This window comes from Mirounga leonina, unplaced genomic scaffold, assembly GCF_011800145.1.
Source record: "Mirounga leonina isolate KUSES-001 unplaced genomic scaffold, KU_Mleo_1.0 Mir_92, whole genome shotgun sequence".
NCBI classification, from domain to species: domain Eukaryota; kingdom Metazoa; phylum Chordata; class Mammalia; order Carnivora; family Phocidae; genus Mirounga; species Mirounga leonina.
In genome coordinates, this window is record NW_023270852.1 from 17,485,553 (window position 1) to 17,497,432 (window position 11,880).

The 11,880-nt window shown below is 38.3% G+C and overlaps 1 protein-coding gene across 2 annotated transcripts in view; it reads right to left on the reverse strand.

The window, feature by feature from the left end:
• Window positions 1-535: 535 nt before the first annotated feature.
• RSF1 (remodeling and spacing factor 1) overlaps window positions 536-11,880 on the reverse strand; it is a 169,261-nt gene continuing 157,916 nt past the window's right edge. For both annotated transcript variants that reach the window (XM_034995350.1, XM_034995349.1), the window contains exons 15-16: window positions 8,972-9,160; window positions 536-6,300 (exon numbers count right to left, since the gene is read on the reverse strand). In XM_034995350.1, the coding sequence (XP_034851241.1) occupies window positions 5,735-6,300; window positions 8,972-9,160 (755 nt within the window). In that variant the 3' untranslated portion in view covers window positions 536-5,734. The remainder of the gene's footprint in view (window positions 6,301-8,971; window positions 9,161-11,880) is intronic.

The window sequence follows — 11,880 nt, forward strand, 5'->3', positions numbered from 1 at the left end:
AGAAGCTACTTTGCTAAGAGAACAAAACACTAGACCAACATTGAGAATACCCTAGTTAGGCATCACGAAAATCACACACTATAATATGCTGTTAACTGCCAAATTTAGGCTATTATAACTGTTCCGAAATTGAAAATTCATTTACACTAATATAAACTAGATCCATGTGTGCACATGTATGTGTCTATATGTGTGTGTGTATATATGTGTTTGTGCATAATTTTCATGCAATGATCTTAAAGCTTTGGAGACAAGGGTTATTAGCCTAATTCCAAGGCTTGTCCACATAGCAATATTGACATGCACCAACTCTGCTAAAGGGCAGGAAAATGAAAAAGACCATGGCACAAATTTTTAAACAATTTTAGGTTTAATTACATAATGCACCTGTAGATGTTCTAGCATAAACACAATTGTAAAAATCTACATCCTATTTTAGGGTATTTTTCCACCTCCCAACCCTTAAAAGCTGTACAGTTATATAAAAAATGTGACTCTCAAGCAAAATAAACCTTTTTTTTTTTTGCAACATACAAAATAAGTTAAATGATTCAGAAGGTCTTGAGCCATTAAGTATCCCAATGACTGTGTTCTGGCCATCCATAAGCATGACATGCAGCTCCTGGTCTATGACCAGAACTCAATAAATACAGGTCAAACAAAACCCCAAACACTTAAATTAGATTTCTTTAGAAAGTGATGAAAGTCAAGAAAATATATAATGAGGGTTAACAATTCCATTCTTAACTTACATCATCCAGTGGCAAAATGAACAAGGCAGGTCACTCAGTCCTTAGTGCATTTACTAGCTTGTACCGGTTTGGCAAAAAACACAAATGTAGTTCCTTTAGATGTTTTTTCTCATTCAAAATGTCTAAGGAGTTTAATTAATAAATTTCTATTCATCTAATAATTTGTTATGCCCTCTCATATAACTTATGCATAGGCTATATCTTAAAAAGTTATTAAAATAAAAATAACATTTTCATTAACTGAAATCACAATGTGCCAGAATTGGGTTTGCAGCATTTCCCAGAATGAAATCATATAAATATAAAATGAAAAAAAAAATTGCGCTCACATGACCAAAATCAGGGGTAAAAAATCCACTAATGGAGTCCTAATCAATTTCTGAGAGGGTTTACGTGAATAAAAGAAGTATCGAGTGGATAATCTATAAAGTGGTTATATACCAAGCACCCTACAGTTTGGCTTAAGACTGCTTGCTTGCTGGGGAATGACTCTTCTTCAATGTATGTTAGTTACTTAACAATTCTTGGCACTCAAAAAATGATAAATGATAATTTAAGTTGAAGTGAAATATCTTGAAAACAAATTATTAAGTGTACACATAACACAATAACCCAGTTTAAATACACTGATAGCAAAGGGCCTTGTCTTCTGGGATTGGTATAAAAATAAGAAAATCAGCAGCTGAACTGCCACTTGCAAAGTAGGTTTACAGGTACACACTGGGAATGGTGGATAAAATAGGAATGGATTTTATTCTAAGAGGGTTTAATAACAATATTAAGCAGAGGACTAGGTAGACTATAGCAGATAAGCAGTCTTGGCATTCTTACTTCTTAGAGAACCGGGAATATTTTCTTAGAATATCAAACCAAGAAGAGGAACTTCACTATTTTTCTCTGGACTTTCTGTAATTAAATGTTCGTAATTTCACATCAGTCACAATTGTCTTATGTCTTTTTACAATGTCAATTAATGATTTCAAAGGATTCATTCTTAATTTCTGCTAACATCTAAAGTATGTATACACATACTAACATATATATACATACATATATGCATGTTCTATTTTTTAAAAAAGATCTGGGTCTTTGAATACTTGTTCTATAGCTGTGAGGCAATCACGGACTTGTTTCACTGTGTTGGTGAAGGGCAGAGTTCACAACTTTTTCTGAGTATTCAACTTACAGATTCCCTGGGTTCCTTCCAGTCATATGGTAGAACTAGCGCATGGTTAACATCTCTCATCCCCACAAACATAAGCTAAAAAGGCATTCTTTGTGACAAAGTAAATTCTATCAAACCCATTTAAAAACTGGTAACATTTTCTCACCATTTTACCTCTAAACAAGTACACTCCTACATTTCTCTTAGTATATATACTTTGCTTAGATGCATACTATGGGATGGGCTCTAGCAACCAAAAAGTGAAAACTGGAGTTTGTAATATCCTTTTAAAATTTGTTTAAAAATGTTTTTTTCAACAACTTCTTTAGCATTCAGTCCTTGGTTCTTTGGCAGGTCATAAAAAAAAAAAAAAAAAGACTATCAGTAGACATGAATTTATTCTAAATGAAACTCCTCTTTATTCTCTGCATCTGCAACCTTGACCAACTGGAAAAAGATGTGTCAAGGAAATCCAACCTCACTGTATCAGGTAAACTCTTGAAAAGCTCTCTGCCATCATTCTCTAATAACGTGCCAACAACGGAAAATGTTTTACACAACACCCTATTTCATCGACACAAGTCTACAAAACCAAAATGTGTATTTTCAGTCTGAGTTCCTCTCATATATTTTAATTCAAAGCTTCTGCTTTGTGAACATTTGGCTAGTTTTCAAACTTATACAGAAATTGCAAACTAAATATTCTGTGCACTAAACTACATCTCCCCTTAATACATGTGCTAGACTGTTAGTGGGACATTGGGAGTCCACCTGTATTTCAAAAAAGGTTTAACGTATTAAAGGACTGTATTATATGGCAGCTACGGATGCATCTAAATCCATGGTTAGTACTCTAAGGATCCAAGGTGTTCTAAACTCTAGATGAGCTGCTGCTTTCCTATACTCTGTCCAGTTCCTAATGACTGAATTATATCTTTGGATACAGGACCATTTACTTTTTCCTACATTTTTAAAAATTTCTTCAAAGCATGTTCAGTTAATATTTCAGTGAACGTTAAGACTTTATGAGGGACTAAATCTAATCACCAAGCAGCAGAATTGGTTTTGCACTGTCCAACATTTAACTGCCCATAATTAACCTGTCTGCATAGTAATTTTTAAGTTCAGCTGCTTGGATTGCACTCTTTGTAGATGAAACAGTTAATTGGCTTAATCAGAATGTAAGGTTAGAAGGCAGACATTCACTATCAAGTTCACAAATACTTAATTCAAGTTCGGTAAATTAATAGGCAGCAAAAGTGGTATCATAACCCATGTCAGTGGGACCTATGCTAACTTGAATACTCAGTCTTTACTATGGTAACAATGACCTCTTGCTCTCTGTAGGAGAAGGGTAAAAAGAACTCCTTTATTTCACATTAGGCATCCTGTAAAATAAATAATCTACCCCATTGGATACTTCTTATCACTTGCTTGACTATAGAGTGGTGGAAGCAGGAGGTGGTGTGTCCAGAGGTAGAGACCGCGCACGTGGGAGTTTCTACACCGTAGTGGCTTTACCCAGCTGCAGGACTAAAATCTAGAGGAACAACAGGGGGCAGGGGAGGCCGCCCGCACGTTCTAAACACTTACCTTGCACTAGTAGGAATCCTTCTGTTGCCTGCCTGTTAAGACAGTTAAAAAGGCTAGCTAACATTCTTACCTGACTTTCAAACAAATGAACAAATCTGGCTAGAAAGGTGGCTTGGTACGTGAATATGGTCCTTACGTAACCCTGCTCTACTGTCTGTAAGTGTAAGCCCTTCCCTCCCTTCCAGTGGAACATTGTCTCAAAATAAAAATCACAACTTGCTTGGAACCACATGCTATTGGTGCATCCTATTTTTAGGCTGCTTTCATTATTTTATTTTTTATACAGATACATATACATTGCTAGAATCAAAGCAAAAATATTAATGGGCAGGTACTACACAACTAAAGTGAAACAAAACAAAACAAACAAAAGAACCAACAAATGAAAAACAACAGCTATAAACTTTCAAGGCCAAAAGATAAGATTTAAGGGCAACACCCGCTGAGGAAGGAAAAGAAGGAGTATAAAGTTTCTAGAGAGGTATTTATAATGCAAGTCTAATGCCAGCTTTTTAATCATAAAAAAGAGAAGTGCTTTACTATACACTGACTAGCACATATAATGCTTAATTTGGAAAGAAAAATTAACAAAGTTCCTTGGGCCAGCAGCAGATATGGTGTGTCCGTTGCCGGCAACAGACACAACACCGGAACAGAAAAACCCAAATCCCAGGGCAAAAGTATTCACAGAAGTAATGGCTGAAGGTTTCAGAATTTGACAGGCAAGGTTTAATCACAAGTGCTACACTTTATACAATGTTATTTATGGCTCTGCCTGAAATTTTACAGCTGTAACAGTAACTAAATAAGACAAAGTTCATATTTTAGTGTCAATTACATGTTAGATATTTAGTTATAAACCCCTTTTTCTTGAAACAAAGGGCTTATCTTTCACTGAAGTGTTGAGATGTTTGAAATGGATGTCATGCCCATTAAGCATATTGGCGGTTCTCAATCAACTCTAGGTTGGTCGTGTGACTATTAATGAATTTTAATAGAAGTCTAATGGCCAAAGGCCAAAACTACATTCAAACCCTGCTAATATATCCAGGCAGATAGGAAATTCCAACGCACACACATACACACACACGTATACACACACATACATGCTAAAACTCAAACTAAAAACCTCCCAAAGGAACTGCTTTGTTTGTAGACTTCAATTTGAAGTAGATACTAAGGGCAAGAATAGACCAGTTAAAATTCACCTGAAAATCCTTTCCCCGTCATCAAATGTGCTAAAATACTGCTGTCAGCTTAGCATCTCTTCATGTATGTTATGTATAGATGTATTTCTTTCAAAATGGGATATTTCAGATAGTTAAATATTAAGTGGCCAGAAGACAAGAGTTACACTATCTGCAAAGTTTACAGTCCACCTGGGCCTAAAGAAAGACCACACTTATTTCGCTAATAACTCTCATTGATAGGATATTAGAGGCCACCTCATCACCACCGCATAAAGCTGCTTGAAAAAGTTTGCTGCTAGCACAATCTGGTTGTCAAAGCTTCATTATACATTTTACTGTACAAATGTTCTTCAGATGATTTTTTTTTTAAATAAGAAACTCCGCTATAACAGAAACTCAGGTTAGAGTTTTTAATGATGGTGCTTTCTCCACCTCTTCTTTATTAAGTGTGGTTATCTCCAATAGTAAACAAGTTGATAGCATGAATGCTGTTACTGAATGACTTACGTATGATGTTATCTACAGTTCTCAAACTGCAACAACACAGACTGGAACTTTTAAACAGTCTGTTCATCATCATCTATGCCATGAATGTTTAAATATAATATATATTTAATATGAAAAAGCTAAAGCACAAGTGCTTTCTCCCACCCCTAATTCTGTTTTGGGCCCACACAGATTCGGAATGCATTCTTATCCACCCTTTTGCACAAAGTCAGGAGAGCTCAGGAAATATAAAGTCAAAAATATACAAATCTTTGTTGTTATTATAATAAGATTTTTTTCCATGAATGAAATTGCCAAGGACCATGAACTTGGAAAAAGAAAATCAAAAGGAATTTACAGCAATTATTTATCTTCAAAGTTCAAAACTGGTCACTTCACAGAAAGACTTCAGGGTTGGTTGAAATTTTTCTTCTAAAAAGTCATTCTGTAGTGGAGTTTTCTAGGAAAAATAAAACAGCTTTTAATAACTGGCCCGCTGGTGTGAGAGCTACCGTGGAATAAATTAGCACAAAAATGGAAAAAAAGTCTTATAACTGTTCACTGTTACAGACATAATCAACAAGGTCAGTCACTCTTAAAAGCTCATCTTCCTCCTCTTCTGGTGCCCCTGCCTCCTGCCCACCATTTGTCCCATTGGGGGCCAGGCTCGCACTGGCTGTGCTGTTGTCCTTGGGGGTCTGAGGCTTCTCAGCTGGCTTGCCAATCAAGTTCTCAATGGCTTTGCCAGGACTCTGTCCATTGGTGGAAGGCAAGTCCACTAAGCTATAGTCCAAAGGGCTCCCCACCTTGCCTACATTTTCAAAGTCCTCTTCCTCATCGCTGTCTATCCGATAGGGCTTCTTGGTGCTCTCCTGTTCTGAGGGCAGGACCCTGGGCTGGCTGTCATGGGCAGGCTGATCTGCATCTCCATGAGCATTGTCACAACTCTCCTCCTCGTCTGTCTCGATCCGGTGTAGCCGTTTTCGAGATGGTCTGCCTTCTTCTTCCTCATCTGCTTCTGAATACTCATCTGTGCTTCGACCCCGCTTTCGAACTGACCGCTTTGATTCTTTAGCTAGCTCATCATCTTCAGAGTTCTTGGACATATAGCTCTCTAGAATAAACAGCACATTTCAGCCATTGATACAGTTAACCATAATAGATTGAAGTAATTTTCCTTTTCCTCCCCATATTCACCCCATATCCTGCTTTCGGACTTGCCCGTGCATCCTATTTCCCTCCAATAATTGGCCTGATTGCTCTCTCCTCTCAGGCCTGTAACAATCCACAGAAAGATCTATAGTGTGTTTTTTAACTCAGATTTTAGGAAAGAGCAAAATCACATTTCTTAGAAAACAAATATGATGATCCTTAAATTAAATGAAGATAGGGTAGTCACAAACTGAGAAACTCCTATCCACTGTCTCTCCAATTATGGAATCATGTACACATACTGATAAGGAAAGATTAAACTGAGTACCCAACTCTGGGCATCTGAAACAGTGCGCTAACTCTTAACCCATGTTATTAAATGTCCTTCGTTGGTAGTCTTTAAATGTCTTCTTTTTGTCTGTATTTACATCTAGGTTGTCTCTCCTAATCTCATGGCTTTGCATCTATATGCTGATGACTCACATTTGTTTTAGGCCACCCCTAAATTCCAGACTCATGTTATCAACAACCTGCCTACTCAACATCTATGCTGGGATTTCTAAACAGGCATTTCAAACCTAACATGTCCAGAACCGAGGTCCTACGCTTCTGCCTCAAACATGCACTGCTCTGGTCTTGCCCATCTGAGTTACTAGCAACTCTACTGTTCTAATTCCTTAGTCATATTTTGATTGTTTTCTTTCTCCCATCTAACCAAACAGTAAATCCTTTGAGTCTACCTTCAAAATAGAGCCATAATCTGACTGCTTTTCACCCCTTTACTACCACTGCCCTAGTCTCACCAACCATCATGTCTCACCTGGCCTCTTTCAGTGGGTTCCCAATGGGTCTCCTAGACTCTGCCCTTGTCCCCTTAAATTTATTCATAACACAGCTACCATAGCAAATTAAAATATAGGTCCGATCATATCACTGCTCTGCTCAAACTCCAATTATTTCTCTTCTCACAAGGAATAAAATCCAAAGTTTATAACTCTACAACAGCCTACCACGCTATCCCATATGGTAGCCACTAATCACATGTGGCTATTTTTAAATTTATATGAATTAAAAGTAAATAAAAATTAAAAATTCGGCTCCTCAGTCATACCAGTCACATTACAGGTGCTCAACAGCCCCATGAGAGGCCACTGGCTACTATACGGAACAGCACAGATACAGCCTGTTTCCATCACCACAGAAAGTTCAACCAGATGGCACGGTTCATCAGGGGTTGGCAATTTGTTTGTTTTGTTTTTTTGTAGAAGGGCAGGCCCTACAGTCTCTAATACAACTAACTCAGCTTTGCACAAAAGAAGCCACAGGCAGTATGTGAGAAACACGGGCGTGGCTGGTCCAACAGAACTTGATTACAGACAGGTGGGCTGTAGTTTCGGCCTACTGCTCTTTGTGATGGGACCCCTGTTGATCTCTGCATCGTCTCATGCAATTCTTCCCTTCGCTCATTCTCCTTCAACCACCCTGGCCTCCTCTCTGTTCCTGAACACACCAGGCACAAATCTGCCTCCAGGCCTTCATGTTAGTTGCTCCATCTGCCTGTATCACTCGGCCTTAAGACAAATGCATGGCACACACCCAACATTAGGTCAGGTCTTTACTCCAATGTGGTCTTCTTGGTGAGACGTTGCTGTGGTGCCCGATCTGAGATCCCAGCCACTATCCCTACCCAACTCCTCTTTCTCCTTTATTTTTCTCCACAGCATTTATCCCCACCTAATACCACATAGGTTCTACTTACTTATCTTGTTTATTATCTCTCCCTCTAATTAAAATAAGAGTTTACACGGGAGTTACATGTTTTTGGCTGTTTTGCTTACTCTTTTAGTCGCAGTGCCAAAACAGTGACTAGTGCAATAAGAATTTGTTTTTAGTAGCTGAATTACTGGATTTGTTTGTCTTTAATGACACATGAAGGTAAATACACAATCAGATGTTCATCCCCTTTCTTTAGCCTCCCATGTTCAAACATTTTTTTCCCCTTTATTTCCTGGCTTGGGCTCAAACTTAACTGATAAGCATCTTAGAAATCTTCACAACAGATCATAAATAATGGAGGATTATATAAGTCAAAAAAAAAAAGGGCAGAGGTGAGGGTTAGAATCATTTAAAAGAACTAGAATAACCACAAGACTGAATGGCTATCACAAATTCGTATTTTAGAGCTTTTCCTACACTCCTGGTATGGAGCACAGCTAAAACTATTAAGAAATAAAAGTTACCAACTGAAGCTCACTGTCAAGGTGGAAAGAGACAGCAGGGCCCTGTATTCCAAACTGTTTAGTTATCCAGGGCAGAAGTTATCTCAAAATGAGGGCCGTGAATAATAAGGGAGCAGAAGAATTCTTGCTCAGATCTTAGTTTTCTGAGACTTGTCTATTTCAATGAAGAGTTTAATTATTACAATGGAGACATTAAAAATTAGTATCTTATCAAGTATCATTTATTTAAACTATAAAAAGGGATCAGGCAAAAAATAATGGATTTTGTCTCGAAGATATCACTACTTATACTGAATTTCTATGAAATGGTACAGAACCACAATCCTGAGTTTACTTTATAGCTTCTATTTCTGCCTTGTCCAAACTTCTGTAAACTGGAGAGCTACTCCTTACCTTCACTCTCTGAGCTAGAAAGCCTGCGCTTGTGAACTCGTCTGATTTCTTTCCCACGTCGTAAACTCTTCTGGGAACCATCACTTTCGGAATCTTCTTTGTAGTTAATTTGTCTTTTCTGGTTCCTCCTTGACCGCCTCCGCCGAGTTTCTACAAAATCATCACTAAAATCATCGCTAAAATCACTTTCTGTTCAAGGAAAAAGAAATACAAAATTTAAGTCTATTAAAGAGAAATGTAATTAGCTTAGGTTATAAAAATGTAAAGCTCTTAATAAGTAGGGTTCAGTAATAACAATTTTTAAATTAATAATAATGGCTATAAATCTCTCTCTTTTTTTGAAAGATTTTATTTATTTATTTGACAGAGAGAGGCACAGCGAGAGAGAGAACACAAGCAGGGGGAGTGGGAGAGGGAGAAGCAGGCTTCCCGCGGAGCAGGGAGCCCGATGTGGGGCTCGACCCCAGGACCCCGAGATCATGACCTGAGCCGAAGGCAGATGCTTAATGACTGAGCACCCAGGCGCCCCTCTCTCTCTTTTTTAAGTAGGCTCCACACCCAACATGGGGCTCAAATTCACAAGCCCAAGACCAAGAGTCGCATGCTCTACTGACTGAGCCAGCCAGGCGCCACTATAAGTCTCTTATTTTCCTCTTAATAGTACAAGTAAATGCGTAGGAGTCTTTAACGCCAAAGTTCCTAATGTTTCCTATTAGCAGCCAATGTCTGAAAGTAAAAGATGTTTTAGGGGCACCTGGGTGGCTCAGTCGTTAAGCGTCTGCCTTCGGCTCAGGTCATGATCCCGGGGTCCTGGGATTGAGCCCCACATCAGGCTCCCTGCTCGGCGGGAAGCCTGCTTCTCCCTCTCCCACTCCCCCTGCTTGTGTTCCTGCTCTCGCTGTGTCTCTCTGTCAAATAAATAAATAAAATCTTTAAAAAAAAAGACAGTAAAAGATGTTTTATACAATCTTTATCTCATTCAACCTAGAGCTACCCAGCCAGCTACATGGGCTGCTCTTCTTGGTTACTATTTGGTTACTATTCTGCCTCAAAATAATCTGCTGCTCCTATGTGTACAGATGTGTGGTACAGTTATAACTTCACAATGTACTGCACAGATTAAAATCTCTAATCCCAGAAAACTGATAAAACTGTTTCAAAGAAGTACAGAATTGGAGTTACATTTTTGGCTTTTTTCCATATGGAAATAAAATCTGCTAACTACAGCATACGGGGCCCACTTCAATTCTCCAAGTGTTGTCAAACAGCACCATCCATACCATCTCTGATTAGTAAACAAGAGACTATGACATTGGGTTAGAGCAGTTTTTCAGGAGTGCTAACAAATTCCACCAAATTATCACATCCAGCCTTATTGTCTAATGAATTTCAAACACTTCAAAATGGCTCACCAACAGTCTGAAGGAGTCCCTACTGGCCAAATCTGGGAAAAACTGAGCCTACACAGCAATAACATATTATATCCACAGACTAAAATAAGAATCCACAAGTACATACTAATATAAAGAAATAAATATATGGGGGAGAAGGGAAAGCGCTTTCTTAAGGAACACCAAATAATAAATATAAAAGGAATTATGGGGCCAGGAAATCATCAATGAATGCTAAAACTATGGGTGAAACATCTGAAAAGAAATGGTATATATATATAGTCTCAAAATGCCCTCCTACAAATTACTGTTAATTATAAAGGGAAAAATAGTGGAGACCCGGAGAACATATATTAGCTCTGTGATATTCTTGCTGAAAAATGTATAAACTGAATCTAATCGCAGGAAGCAAAAAAAAACCCTGATTGAGGGACATTTTACAAATTAACTAGTATATATTCTTCAAAAATGTCAGGATCAATAAAGACAGTTTGAGGAATATTATAGATTAAAGGAGTCTAGAGACATGAATAAATGCAATGTGTACTCCTGGATTAGATCCTGGACTAGGAAAAAAACTGATATAAAGGACAATTTTGGGACACCTGATGAAATATGAATATATACTGTTAATTAGATAAATGTAGTATACCAATGTTTTTATTTATCTATTTAAAGAAAGATTTTATTTATTTATTTGAGAGAGAACGAGCACGAGCAGGGGGAGAGGGGGAAGCAGACTCCCCTGCCGAGCAGGAAGCCCAATACGGGACTCGATCCCAGGACCCTGGGATCATGACCTGAGCCAAAGGCAGATGCTTAACCGATTGAGCCACCCAGACACCCCTCAATGTTTTAAAATATCTGATTTTGATAATTCTACTATGGTTATATGATATATGAAACAAAAAACCCATAAGCCCAGCCAGGTAGAGGATGTAATACTCCTTCCTGGCTGTGACATTTCCTCAGTGAGAGGACAGCTACCTGTAGCCAATTCTACAAAGTACTCCTAGCTGTTTTTTTAGATGCTGTGCCTGTCACTATTTATTCAGTTAATAGAAATAAGCATAAAATATAAGAACATCACTATTGCTAATTTACAAAAATGAATGAATCACTCACTGATAGTGATCTAAGTGTTAAAAATAATTGGTGAACCTTCTCTTTCCAACTGCTAGATATCTGAGAAAAATGTTCTCAGCTTACTGAGAATGATTCCAAAGAAACATTATGAAGATAAAGTCTAGGCATGGAAACTTGGCACCAAAAGGATTCATCACAGGGTTGCCTGGGTGGCTCAGTTGGTTAGGCGTCTGCCTTCGGTTCAGGTCATGATCTCAGGGTCCTGGAATCGAGCCCCGCATCGGGCTCTCTGCTCAGTGGGGAGCCCACTTCCCCCACTCTCTCTGCCTGTCTCTCTGCCTACTTGTGATCTCTGTCAAAGGAAGGATGGAAGGAAGGAAGGAAGGAAGGAAGGAAGGAAGGAAGGAAGGAAGGAAGGAAGGAAGGAAGGAA